The sequence below is a fragment of the Chiloscyllium punctatum genome, chromosome 11 (genome assembly GCF_047496795.1).
Source record: "Chiloscyllium punctatum isolate Juve2018m chromosome 11, sChiPun1.3, whole genome shotgun sequence".
Lineage (NCBI taxonomy): Eukaryota > Metazoa > Chordata > Chondrichthyes > Orectolobiformes > Hemiscylliidae > Chiloscyllium > Chiloscyllium punctatum.
Genome location: NC_092749.1, coordinates 97853769 through 97868702, shown reverse-complemented (window position 1 = coordinate 97868702; position 14934 = coordinate 97853769). Strand labels below are relative to the sequence as shown.

At 42.6% G+C, this 14934-nt stretch overlaps 1 protein-coding gene across 2 annotated transcripts in view; it reads right to left on the bottom strand.

Annotated features, from left to right (window-relative positions):
- Window positions 1–14934, bottom strand: part of ccdc170 (coiled-coil domain containing 170) — a 107137-nt gene that overhangs the window by 17037 nt on the left and 75166 nt on the right. For both annotated transcript variants that reach the window (XM_072581366.1, XM_072581367.1), the window contains exon 9: window positions 251–451. In XM_072581366.1, coding sequence (XP_072437467.1) covers window positions 251–451 — 201 coding nt within the window. The remainder of the gene's footprint in view (window positions 1–250; window positions 452–14934) is intronic.

The window sequence follows — 14934 nt, the reverse complement described above, 5'->3', positions numbered from 1 at the left end:
GCGAACTCGTATGGTAGGGGGCCATGAGTAAAGCTGGGAACTTTGCAACCTGAAATGTCCTGCCCCTCAGAGTTAAAGAGGAGGCTTGCTAACACAAAGGAGGAAAGAGTGGAGGTTGGAGGAAAGCCGAAAGGAGCCTCAATCTGTTGGGGGCAAACCAGAACAAGTGTCAAAGCTTTCTGTTTGGTGTTATCAAAGCAAATTGGACGCTGAAACAATCAAACAAACTTGGTCCAGCAGAACCCATTACTTTCTGTTTGTCCTGGCTCAAGGTATCACACAGCACATCTCCGCTTAGCAGGTTTCCCTCCAGGGTTCGAACTCTCTCCTGAAGTTCTGAAAGTCCCAGATCTGCCTTGGTGCAACGTTGCAGTGCAGCTTGGTGCAGATCCACCTGCCTCTCCAGTTGCTCGGTCAGTTTGGTCACATTCTCTTCCAACCGTGACACTGTCTGGGAAAGACATGAGAAGCACACATTTAAAGCTCACCGTCGCCCTTTGGAATTGGAGATGTATGTCATTTTGATGGGTTATTCAGCACCAGTGGGCAAGAGTATTTCATTGAGGTTCTAGGGCATGATGGTCAGCATTTCCCACATAAAGCTTCAAGGTAAATATTGGTGGAAACTTAAAACAACATCCCAGCAAAACTACACTGTGCACTAGTGTCCCAAAAAGAGAATAAAGATGGGGCTGCCTATCTACTCTAATTGTGTGCATTATCATCTTAATCAGTGTGACGATGCTGTCAGTTTATTTTGTCCTTTTTGTTTGAAGAGAGACTGTAAGGCACAGGTAGTAACTGGCTACTGAAGACCTCTTGAGTAAACAGCTTGGTTTTTTAAAAAATAAAACAGCCTGAATGGGTGTGGCCAGATCTCCCAGACCACGATTTCTGAGCAGCATCAGAAGCTATTGGGGTCTCAAAAAGAGTTGGATGCTTCAGTGAATTCTGGATGTAGGCAGGCTCGCTGAGCTGGAAGATTCATTTTCATCAGCAAGCAAACCTACATCCAGAACCTCAACCTGAGCTACAAATCTTCTCAAAACTCGCTTCAGTGATTGTCTTCTGGCTGCTATTCTCTCTGAACTTTCCCTTGATGTTTATCCCTCCTGGATGGGAGAACTGGATGCAAGAAATTGTGTCGAATTTTTTTTTGCCGAGGGGTATGTTTATGGGATGTTACCATATTGGAAACATTAATTAGTTACTGTTTCTATTAAGTTTTCCAGTAGAGTTAAGTTATTCTAAAGTCCTCTTTCTTTCGTTATATTTTAACTATGGTATTTAAATAAATGGTGGTTTTCTTATCATTGAGTAGTGTAACCAGTTGCATTGCATCTGGAACAGACACTTCACATTTACCTTTAAAATAAGACAAAGTTAGGGTCTAGGCTTCCTTCCAGGAATATTTTGAGGGAGTCTGGCCTGGTCTAGCTGTGTATGAAATGACTCCCTCTGTTCTGTCTCACCATGCAATGGCTATTCTGTATTCTGAATCCCAATTACTCACCTTAGTTCGTTTTCATTTTAACATTGTTGTCGATAGTATAGTAGTGGAAAAGCACAGCAGGTCAGTCAGCATCCGAGGAACAGGAGAATCGACGTTTCGGACATAAGCTCTTCATTAGGTTTCCTAATCATTCCTGATGAAGGGCTTATGCCCGAAACTTCGATTCTCCTGCTCCTCGGATGCTGCCTGACCTATGCTTTGCCAGCACCACACTCTCAACTCTGATCTCCAGCATCTGCAGTCCTCACTTTCTCCTATTTCATTTTAACATGCCTCTTTGTCTGAATTTACGCATCCAGAGGATATAGTAACTTGGAACCTATCCCGTCGAATATCTTTATACAATCAAACCCTAAATTAGATCACCGCTGAAGTCTTTGAACTTGAGGGGATAAAGCATGGCACTGCAAAAAGCACAGGAGGTCAGGCATCTGAGAAGCAGAAGACAGTTGATGTTTTGGGCATACCCCTTCTTTAGTCTTGCAGCATGCTTTATCAACTCTGACTCTTCAGCATCTGCAGTCCTCATTTTCTTCTAGTACCATAAGGGGATAATAAATTCAAGCCAAGTGTATGCAATCCGCCGTCATCATTTAAGTGCTGGTATAGTTCTAATTATACAATTGGATTCCCATCTACAGTCAGTGTATGTGCTCTGAGTTCAGTACTGCTGCAGGTGAATGATGGGAGCAGCAACTATCAGTGAGGAGAAAAGGCTGGGTACTGTGTCATCAGAACTGAAGATTGAAGGATAAGCAATGAATTTAGTTGGCGCAAAATTGAAAGCATGAATGCATTTGCTGCATGCGTGATTGTTGCATATGTGGGTTCTCTCTTCTCCCTCTGCACTGTTCCTCTATTTTCCCCACTTTACGAAGATGCCTGCTTATCATTCAATCTTCAATTCTAGAGAACATAGCTAAAAGATTTGCCTGCCCTCTGCTCTTTGCCCAGAGAGCTGCCAAACACACACCACTTTCTGTTTAAGTTTCAAGCCTGTAGATTTCGCTTTTTCCTTCTAAATCTGCTTGGAATATTTTCATGGCATTTACAAGCACTTAAGCATTGGCTGAAGTCGGGGCTGTGTCCAGCTAATAACCTACATCGAGGGCACTCCCACCCCCATAATACTGTGCAAATACTGAATAACTAGCCTCCTCCATTGCATCACAGACACAACATAATGCTGAGCATGTTTGCGTTTCAGTGACTCCATCGCTTCTTCTGAATGACCATTGTTACCTGACAATTAATAAAGATGTTCCAGTTGATATGCACTTGGCACAAGCAGAACATAATCAACAGTGCAGACATTTTCCCTAACTCATTTCTTTGTCTGGTCGTTTATGCAGTTGCTGGCACTCCTGGGTTGGTTTTAAGATCCCCGCCTATTGAACGGTTATACAGGTGGTCTCGGAATGAACATATAGCTGGTGTCCCAACATCTGATCCCAGTGGACAAAGCTCTGAGCCTGTATTTGTAAGATATCCAGCGAGGCTCATAATGTTCAAATGTGCGGATGCCATTGAACTGTTGGTATGACCTGAAATTGGTCTCTCAAAGGCTAATTGTACCCTGCAAGCTCATCATGCATTTATGAACCACGGTGCATCATTAAGCAAACTGTATAACAAGACTTCTCATTCCATAGACAAATACTGAGCTCCATAGATTGGCACCAGAGATTAGATACTCAACACCTACCCAGGAGGAAACAGAATTTTACAATAATACCGGCATTCATAAGGGCCTGGCACCAAGATATTAGTCACACAGCTTGAATTTGTGCAACTCAACGAGGTTCTACCCACTTGCATCATTTGTATCTGCAAGCTCAGACTCACAGGGAACTAGGGCCATGGGAAGGAGGCTCTGGCAGTACTTAAAGAGCTCAGCAACAGGAATGCGGCCACGGAGCTACAGCAGGAGACAAGATCATTTTCAAAAACTACAAATAAGGCTTTGATTATTTGCGAGACTTACCAAATCCTCAATGTGAGGAAGATATAGCTAGTAGAAACAGGCAAACAGCTACGCAAATCAGGAAACAGTAATAGCAACACCCTGTTACTAATGTTGGTATCAGTTTCAGTCGTAGGTTGCAGGCAGTAGATCTGCTGTGGACATTAACATCTAAGGGTTATACAACGATCTGAGGCTGATATGTAAGATGGCTGGCTGTATGTCAATAAAAGGATGTCAGTTACAATGTCACCTACCTATTCTACTCAACCAATAGGTATACAGGTCTCTTCCCAATTCCACCTTAATCTGGACAACTTTCCCAGAACCTGGTATGTGATGAATATGCAGCTGCTCCTATCAGATTCAATCCCCAGAGCTCTCATACTTGAAACTATTCTAGTAAATCACATTGTACCCTCTCCAATGCATTCTCATTTTTCCAATAATGTGGAGTCCAGAGCTATACACAATCCTCCATCGGAGGTCTAACAAATGTCTTGTACAAGTTCAACATCACCTCTCTGCTTTCACACTCTATGCCTCTGTTAGTAAAGCCAAGAACACTGTATGCTTTAATGACTGCTCTCTCTCTTCCCTCCTGCACTGCCACCTTCCATGGTCTATGCCATATACACCTGGATCCCTCCACTCCTGCACTCACTTTAGAATTATACCCACTATTTTCTGTTGTCTTTCAGCGTTCTTCTGACCAATGCGCATTACCTCATGCTTCTTTGCATTAAACATCATCTGGCACTTATCTACCCAATCCACCAACTTGTACTTATGGAATTCCACACATGTCCTCTTCAGAGTTTACAATTCTTCCAAGTTTAGTGTCGTTTGCAAACTTGGAAATTGCCCCCTGCACACCAATATCCACATCATTAGTATATATCAAGAAAAGCAAGGGTTCAAATACTGACTTCTGGGTAACTCCACTACAAACCATCCGCTAGTCCCAGGAGAACCTTCTCCCATTTTGATGTTTTCTCCAAACCGAGACATCTGTTAGCAGCAATAAATCCCTTTATCACCTAATTAGTGTCACCATATCACTGTTCCAATTAAAAAAGACCTTTCTGTCTGTTATTTAGCATATTACATATTCCCTTCACAAGTATATCTCCAATTTCAGTCATTCCTACTGGCATTAATGGACGAATTGCATTCAGTGCATGGTATTAATACCATTGAAAATGCAGTGGTATCTTTCACTGAAACAGACAGATGAGGCCTTAGCACTACTTCTCAGTGGAAATACTGCACACAAAATAGCACTCCCTCAGTGTGCCACTAATGCCAGCGTAGATAATGTGCTCAATTCCTGGAATATGGACTGAATCCACTCAGAAGGCAGCTCGATCAACTGAATTCAAAGTCACACTTGTTCTCATAACTTGTTTGCTTTAATAACATCTCTACTTTTTCAACCACCTCTTAACTTTCCCTAACCTATTTCTATTTCCCCTTTACTATCAATTGCAAACACTTTCAAATCTGCTCAGTCAGCCTCCATTGATCTTCAACTGTATAGTGACACCATTCACTTTCCTTCTAAGGCTATGGAATAGGCCAGGCAGAACTGAGAAAAGGAGAAATTTCTTCACCCAGGGTGGCAAGCCTTCAGAATTGTCAGCCATAGGAAGTGGCCAAAACATTGAATGTTTTCAAGTTGTGGTTGGATATAGTTCTTAGAGCTAAAGGGAGCAAATGATATGGAAAGAAAGAGGGAATAGGGACTCAGTTGGATGATCAGCCAAGTCAAAGGAGGACTGGTGCCAGTATCCAGTACCTCTGTACCAAATACTGATCATACTGAAAGGTGCAGCAGTCTTGAGGGGGCCGAATGGCCTACTCCTGCTCTTATTTTCTACAATTGTATGTTTCGTCCACTCTGCCCGCTTCTCCATCATTCTCACAGACAGCTGCTTATCTGTTGTTTCTGTGCATCTTTCAGCATTTGCCAACTGCTGGTAATCTAAATGTTATCAGAGTTCTTGATGAGGTATATAAGAATTAGTCTCCAATTGTTCTGCAGCAGCACCATATGCCAAAAAGCTTTTTTAGCAGCGAAGGCAACGCTGCCTTCAAATGGTCGGATATGGCTAGATATCATTGTTCTAATATTAGAACTACAAATAAAAAGCCAACTTAGCTCTTGAAATTTGAAAGCTGCACAGCGATGTAGCTGAGATGTGTAAAATGACAAACGTGGTATTTACCCATGTGCCCACTGCTGGCAGCTGCTGGCAATTGCCACCTTCACCAGCATGTGGTTCTGCGTTAGGGTTGTTCGAGACACTTGCCATCAACCCTCCTTTGATTTGGGCCTATCTAGCAATCAGTGGTAGAGAATACACCATTGTGGCGTATGTACAGGGAAAAATAAACATGATTCATAGGTAACAAGGAGGATTATTGCATGAAAGCAATTAGTTCAAGCACATTTGGTTGGGCATAATTCCTCAAATTTAATGGAGCTGGTACAGATACATCTGCTTTTCACAGAAGCTAGAATAGAACACCTGTCCAACCACATAAATGCAGCACCTCGCATTTAACTGAATTAAACTCTGTTACTTCTCAGCCCATTGGATCAAGATCCTGTTGTAATCTGAGGTAACCTTCTTTGCTGTCCACTACACCTCCAATTTTGGTGTCACCTGCAAACTTACTAACTATACCTCTTATGCTCACATCCAAATCATTTATATAAATGATGAAAAGTAGAGGACCCAGCACTGATCCTTGTGGCACTCCACTGGTCACAGGTGGTACCAGCTCTCTCTGTCTCTGTCTCTCTCTGTCCCCTCTCATGCTTTCTCTCTCGGTGGCTCTCTCTTTCTATACCTCTGTCTCTCTCTTCTCCACTGAAATCCATCCCAAACCTTGGAATGACAGACTGCCACTCCTAGAATATCCAAACATTTCAGTGTGGAGTTTAACCCTGTCTCCTGGATTTGGGACAAGAGCAGAACAGCAAGGAGAATTTCAGGATTTGTGTAGCATCAAGTGGATTATACAAACCCATTGTATGTTTGGCTTTCTGATTGAAGTGGTAGCACCAAAACAGTGGTAACACACACTTGGGAATAAACACGCTGGAGTCGGCCTTTTAGTCCTTCGTGACAATCATTTCGATCGTATCGGAATTGTACCTCAACCCCATTTATCTAACTTCGCTTTTTCTCCTTTGATGCCCATACCCAATGAAAATGTATCAATCTCAGGTTTGAAAATTTAACTGGACCCAGCATCCAAGACCCCTTTATGAAGGGAGTTCCAGATTCCTCCTAAACACCAAGTGAAACGATTCTCCTGAACATCATCCCTAAACCCTGGATCTAATGTGGATGGTATGCCCCTTGTTCTTGACGCCCCAACTAAAGGCATTGGTTTCATTCCACCTTCCCCCTGCAAATCCCTTCCTTATTGTATGAGGTAATGGTTCTGACGGGGTTAATGTTGATATTACATTGGGTGCAAAACATACAAAGGGTTTGTATAATCTACTTGATGCTACACAAATCCTGAAATTCTCCTTGCTGTTCTGCTCTTGTCCCAAATCCAGGAGACAGGGTTAAACTCCACACTGAAATGTTTGGATATTCTAGGAGTGGCAGTCTGTCACTCCAAGGGTTGGGATGGAGTTCAGAGGAGATGAGAGAGATAGAGACAGAGATATAGAAAGAGAGAGACACTGAGAGAGAAAGCATAGGAGAGGAAAGAGAGAGACAGAGACAGAGAGAGCTGGTACCACCTGTGACCAGTGGAGTGCCACAAGGATCAATGCTGGGTCCTCTACTTTTCATCATTTATATAAATGATTTGGATGTGAGCATAAGAGGTATAGTTAGTAAGTTTGCAGAACACACCAAAATTGAAGGTTAGTGGACAGCGGAGAAGGTTACCTCAGATTACAACAGGATCTTGACCCGATGGGCCAATGGGCTGAGAAGTGGCAGATGGAGTTTAATTCAGATAAATGCGAGGTGCTGCATTTTGGGAAAGCAAATCTTAGCAGGACTTATACACTTAATGGTAAGGTCCTAGGGAGTGTTGCTGAACAAAGAGACCTTGGAGTGCAGGTTCATAGCTCCTTGAAAGTGAAGTCGAAGGTAGATAGGATAGTGAAGAAGGTGTTTGGTATGCTTTCCTTTATTGGTCAGAGTACTGAGTACAGGAGCTGGGAGGTCACGTTATGGCTGTACAGGACATTGGTTAGGCCACTGTTGGAATATTGCGTGCAATTCTGGTCTCCTTTCTGTGGGAAAGATGTTGTGTAACTTGAAAGGGTTCAGAAAAGATTTTCAAGGATGTTGCCAGGGTTGGAGGATTTGAGCTATAGAGAGAGACTGAACAGGCTGGGGCTGTTTTCCCTGGAGCGTCGGAGGCTGAGGGGTGACCTTATAGAGGTTTACAAAATTATGAGGGGCATGGATAGGATAAATGGACAGGGTCTTTTCCCTGAGGTGGGGGAGTCCAGAACTAAAGGGCATAAGTTTAGAGTGAGAGGGGAAAGATATAAAAGAGACCTAAGGGGCAACGTTTTCACACAGAGGGCGGTACGTGTATGGAATGAGCTGCCAGAGGAAGTGGTGGAGGCTAGTACAACATTTAAAAGGCATTTGGATGGGTATATGAATAGGAAGGGTTTGGAGGGATATGGGCCAGGTGCTGGCAGGTGGGACTAGATTGGGTTGGGATATCTGGTCGGCATGCACGGGTTAGATCAAAGAGTCTGTTTCCATGCTGTGCATCTCTATGACTCTATGACTCTAATTCAGCAATGTTCAAAATGTTAGGCTCTAGTTACCATGATTACTCAGACTTCTAAAAGCACCTTTCACAATTCCCAATATCTCAAATTGAACCAGAGTTCATTAATAGGTGTTGAAATACAATCGCCATTGCGATGTATGAAAGGCTACAGCCATTTGCACAGAGCAAGTTCCCACATGCAGTACTGAGAGAAGGACTAGGTGATCTCTTTCAATGATGTTGGTTAAGGGGTAAATATTGGTCATGACACTGAGGAGTACAATCCACTTTGGCTTTGAATAGATCTTCCCTATCCATCCGAGAGGACATAATGGACCACCATTTAACATGGCACCTGAAACCTCAGCACCAGATTGAAGTGTAAGCCTAGATGTTCTGGAATGAGGCTCAAGCCCACAGCACTCCGACTCTGAAGCTAGTGTGATACCATGACCTCCCACGACCAAATGCAGTCAGTACAGTGTTTGCTAACACTGACCAAGAATGAAGCTTAGGCCTACACTCATTACAGGCATGGGTTAGCTGGAACAATCAGAACACTTGATGGGCAAAAAGAGGGTAAAGATGGAAGAGATGTACAATTCCATTGTGTCATCCAATGTCCCCACCCCCAATGAATTTCATTCACTAGGGGAAATGGACAAAAGCTAAACAGATCCATGTTTGACATTGTACACCTTCCCTCTCTGGTTGGGTATGGCGCACTTTAACAGCAGCTCCCCAACCTTGTGGAACTGAATGATTAAGCACAAAGCTTTCCCTAGAGTTGGATCAATACTTCCAATAGAACCAAAATCTCCTGATAATAACACCATTGTTTGACGTTTCAATGTAATCACTTCATCTCGACCCAAACAGGAACCGATTCCTCCAGTCAAATTTACAATGTCCGTACAATACTTACAACCTGTAGTCAAACCAGATTTTGGTGTTTCTTTTGTCTTTCCCAAGGCATAAACAAAGATCGAATTGGTCACAGTAACCTTTGAAACAATCGACTTAGCACAAAGAGAATGGTTTACATTTAAAGACGTATAAAAATATTTCAGAGGTTGTAAATTCAAAATTTTTAAAAATAGTGCATCGTGTTCTGTTCTTCACAGCCTGGATTTTATTTACCCCCAATCCCTCCACCAGGCATGTTATCGGTGGAAGCAAACAATGTCAGGTGGCTTTCTTGCTCACCCCTGACCTTATCCCAATTGAGTGCTTTAAGTGCCCAGTTATCCCCCTACTTAAGGTCTTCAAATCACTTCCACAGCCATAAAAAGCTGGGCAGTGGCAAAGGAGCCACTGTAAATGCTGTTTCTTTCACAATCTTGTTGAAAATAGTCACATCAGTTATTGAGGGGGGCTGGAGATGTGTCCTGGGCACTCTGGCAACCCCACCCACCCACAGGTATTGCTCTCTGCCCATGGTCCTCCAGGTCCTTGCCTCCATAACATGTCCCTCCCACTCCTGGCTCCCTTCCCTGGGCTCCCCTCAGCCCAAATAACAACTACACAAATTTCCTCTCTCTGGGATTCATGATGACCCCGTCCATGGCACTACCCAGTTCTGGCGCTGCTGGAGACACCACAGAGTTGTTGTGGTGCAGAATGAGGCCATTCAGCCCATCACGGCCATGATTTCTTTAAATGATCATCATTACCAAGTGCCAATCTCCTGCCTTTTCCTAAACCCTTGCATTTTTTTAATCCAAAGCCTTCTTCAATGCCTCAGTTGATCCTGCCTCCAACACATTTCCAGGTAGTGCATTCCATACCTGGTGAATTTGCTTGCTATGCAAAAAAAATTTGCCTCTCTTCACTCTTGCATTTTATTGCAGATCACTCTTAATCTATGCCCTCTTGTTCTAGATAGTTTTAAAAGCGGTAACATTTTCTCTCGATCGACCTCTTGCAGCCCATTGAAGATTTAAAACCTCTAGTAGATCTCCTCTTGGCATTTTACTAAATACCAGCTTCTTCAATCTATCCTCATAACGGAAATGACTCATCACCATTCTTGTAATCCTCTTCTGCACTCTCTCTAATTCATTTATATCAATCCTGTAACACAGAATTGTACACAGTACTTCAGCTGAAGTCTAATAAGTGTCTTATTCAAAGCGCCCCCTTGCTTTTGAACTTGAAGTCCTTCTTAATTAAGTTGAGAACACTCTGCTTTACTTACTGCTCTGTCTATCGACCCTGCTCACCTTCAATCATACATCTCTGCATTGAACTTCATATGCCACCACCTTTCCCACCCACTAACTTGTCTGGTGTAACACATTGCCCTTCTTACTATTCACAATTCTTCCAAGGTTATTTGCAAACTTTGACACTGCCACTTTCTAAGAGGAATACTGAGCCACCAAAGAAGGCCTGAAACAATTGTGTTAAAACTAAGAGGTTATACCACTAAATCAGGACTGTCCTCTGTGAGGGGGAAAAAAACACTGAGGGGTGACCAGAAAGAGAAATCTTTAAAGTTACAAAGAAGTTTGATTCAGTCAATGTGGAGAAGCTTCTTTCGCTTGAGACATTAACAAAACCTAAGGGAGTTAATAAGTAACTAATTAATCTCACAAGAACTCGGTAGAAACCTCTTTACCACTTACTCAACACTTCCCTCACCCCACCCCGACCACAAACATAACTTGACCTCCTGTCCTACTTTCCAAAATGAAGATAATTAAGTTACCGAAATACATTGGGAGGTGCCGGTGTTGGACTGGGGTGGAGAAGCTCAAAAGTTGCACAACGGGTTTATAGTCCAACGGGTTTATTAAAAATCACAAGATTTTGGAGCACTGCTCCTTCATCAGGTGGAGACTTCACTTGATGAAGGAGCAGTGCTCCGAAAGCTTGTGATTTCAAATAAACCTGTTGGACTATAACTGGTGTCGTGTGACTTCTGACTTTACCTAAATACAAACAGAGCTACATTGACAGAAATTACTTTTATTTGTGATAATCCCCCTTAAAAAAAAAGACACCTGGCAATTGAGGGACAGAGATTAGATGGCAGAGATCCAGATGAGCTCAATTTTAAAATCTCAGCCTGGAATACAAGTTCAAAACAAACTTGAGTTAATTTGGATTGTCACCAGGAAGTTATAAATCCTCGCTTAGTGATAATTTACACTAACTCAACACTCAATCTTTTATAACCTTGTAACTAAAAGACAAGCAATAATTATTCAGAGCTGAATTACCAGGGACACTAGACATGAAAGACGGCAAGCCACATGTTGCATTGAACAGGTAACAAACTCCGAACGTTAATGAGAGAACACCGCTACCTGGTGGCACAGTCCCTCTTTTGCCTTAGACACGGAATCAATGCTTCATTCATAGATTGATATGCCCATTGAGAGAATTAGAGAAAATTCCCATGAGGCAGAATTAACAAGGTAAAAACAATTGCATTTATAAAGCACCTTTCATTGTGTCAGCGGCAGCCCTTACTGAGTTGATAGAGGAAACACAGCAACTAAATTACTTCCAATAAGCTCCCACAAACAGCAAAGAGATAATGACTAAGTTAGGCTTTTTTTATAAAAGTGATGGTGGTTGAGGGATAAATATTGTCAAAACATTTTGGAGAATTCCCCTTCCCATTATCCAACAGTGATCACTAAATCCTTTATGAAAGGACAGATAGGGCTTCAAGTTAATGCTTCACCTGAAAGCCAGCACCTATAGCAACGTAGCATTCTCTCAGTCCTGCCCTGGAACATCAGGACCAAGTGCACAAGTCTTTGGAGTGAGACTTGAACAATCTCTTGACCCAGATACGATGGATTGAAACCTCTGAGCTGGAACCATCAGCAGGATGTATTCAAAGTAAAGAAAGTATGTGTATTTCCATAGCACCTTTAATACCTTAGGACATTTCAAAGTGCTCCACACCCAGTTAAGTATGTTCAGAATGTGTTCACTGGAGGAAACAGCAGCCAATTTGTAAACAGTAAGCTATAACAAACAGCAGCATAAAAATAACCAGATAATATGTGGTTTTAATATATTGATTGAGGAATAAACATGGCTTATGGAGAAAACCATTGGAGTGAAGCAGTTGAAGGGGGTCTTTAACATTTACCTGACTGGAACTGATGTGGGACAGATACGATCAACAAGCAGCTTTTCTGGTGCTCCATAGGTGTGGCTCAGAGTGAACACCAAGTCAGAGGCTGTGGATTTAATCTTCAATCCAGATTACACGTTTCAGACCTTAGGAACTGCTGCTGTGTTGGAGGTCCTATCTTTTGTGCAAAATGAGGACTCAGCAGATGTAAAAAGATTCCATGGCATTCTGAAAGAAACTCAGACCTGCCCTACATTTATCCCTCACCAAAACTAATTATCCGATCACTTATTTCAGCACTGGTCCTTGCGACTTCATTGTCACACTGCATTGTCATACGTTACAACAGTATTTACATTTCAAAAAGGAGATTTCGGCTTTTTTGTTTTCAAAAAGGACTTCCATGAACTGTAAAGGGCTTCTGGGACATTGCTAGGTCTTGAAAGGTACAATGTAAAAATACTCCTTCCTTTCTTTATAGGTCTTTGGCTCTAAAGCAAGAAATGCTGGGTGCAGTTCCCTTCCCAGTTTTCTGCTTGGCAACATTATGTTAATATTAGTGAAGCCAGCAATTCTGGATTAAGAAAGTGGTTAATAGTCAGCTGAAGCCACCTGGTTGTAACACCAGTTACACTCTACTCTTCCACCACTGAATTGGAGTTACTGGAGTAATTATTTTGTAATTAAGTTTTTCGTTGATGAGAAAACCAAGAGGTATGGGAGCAGGTAGGAAATTGGAGTGAAGGGCGCAATGAGATCAGTAATGACTTTATTGAATGTTGGCTCAGTTAGCTGGACATTTGGCTTGTAACACAGACGACAACAGCATTGGTTCAATTCCTGTAAAGCTGAGGATACTACAAAGGGCTCCCTTGTCAACCTCTCCCCTTACCTGAAGCACAGAGACCCTCAGGTTAAACTACCACCAGTCACCTCTCTCATGATGGAGCAGCTCTACAGTGGAGTAGGATTATGGTGACTTTACTTCACCTTTTGTAAACCTTCTCTGTGCTGCTTCGAATGCATTTACATCCCTCTTTAAAGAACGTGGCCAGTGCGATGCATTTCTCTAGATGTGGTCTCAGCAAGGTCCTGTACAAATGAAGCATAACCTCCCTGCTTTTGTATCCAATGTCCCTTGCAATAAATGATAACATTCTGTTAGCTTACCCAATTACTTGCTAAACCTGCATACTAATCTCTTGTGATTCATGTACCAGGATACCCTCATCCCTCCTGCAAACTCTGACCAAAAGAGACCTAAGGGGCAACTTTTTCATGCAGAGGGTGGTACGTGTACGGAATGAGCTGCCAGAGGATGTGGTGGAGGCTGGTATAATCGCAACATTTAAGAGGCATTTGGATCGGTATATGAATAGGAAGGGTTTGGAGGGATATGGGCCGGGTGCTGGCAGGTAGGACTATTTTGGGTTGGGATATCTGGTCGGCATGGACGGGTTGGATCAAAGGGCCTGTTTCCATGCTGTACATCTCTATGACTTTGTGACTCTATTTGCATTTTCTCATTCTTCATTTAAATGTTACATCTTCCACATTAAACTCCAAGGGGCAGTGATGGGTTAGTGGTGATCATCGTGGAACTATTAATCCAGAGACCCAGGTAACACCTCAGAACATGGGTTTAAATCCCACCAAGGGCAGATGGTGGAGATTGAATTCAATTATCCTCTGACATTAAGAGTCTAATGGTGACTGTGAAATGGTTGTTAGGAAAAATCCATTTGTTCCACTGATGCCCTAGAAAGGAAATTTACTGTCTTTACCAGCTCTGGCCTACACATCCTGAACCACACAGTCATGTGGTTGACTCTTAACTGCTCTCTAGGCAATTAGGGATAGGCATCCCATTAGTTAATCTTTAAACGTTCCAGATCTATGCAAATGGAGTTCACTGCAGATAAATGTGAGGTGATGCACTTTGGGAAGAATAACAGGAAGGCAGAATAATGGGTCAATGGAAAGATTCTTGATAGTGTGGATATGCAGAGGGATCTTGGTGTCAATGTACATAGATCCCTGAGAGTTGCCAACCAGGTTGATAGTGCTGTTAAGAAGGCATACAGTGTATTAGGCTTTATTGGGAGAGGGATTGAGTCCCGGAGTCGTAATGTCATGCTGCACCTGTACAAAACGCCAGTGCGGGCTCACTTGGAGTATTGTGTACAGTTCCGGTCTCCCCATTACAGGAAGGATGTGGAAGCATTGAAAAAGGTGCAGAGGAGATTTACCAGGATGTTGCCTGGTCTGGAGGGAAGGTCTTATGAGAAAAGGCTGAGGGACTTGGGTCTGTTCTCATCGGAGAGAAGAAGGTTAAGAGGGGATTGGATAGAGACATACAAGATTATCAGAGGATTAGAATAGGGTAGACAGTGAAAGTCTTTTTCCTAGGATGATGACGTCAGCTTGTACAAGGAGGCATAACTACAAATTGAGGGGTGATAGATTTAAGACAGATGTCAGAGGCAGGTTCTTTACTTAGAGAATAGTAATGATGTGGCATGCCCTACCTGCCAATATAGTTAATTCGGCCACATTAGAGGCATTTAAGCAGTCCTTGGATAGGCATATGGATGA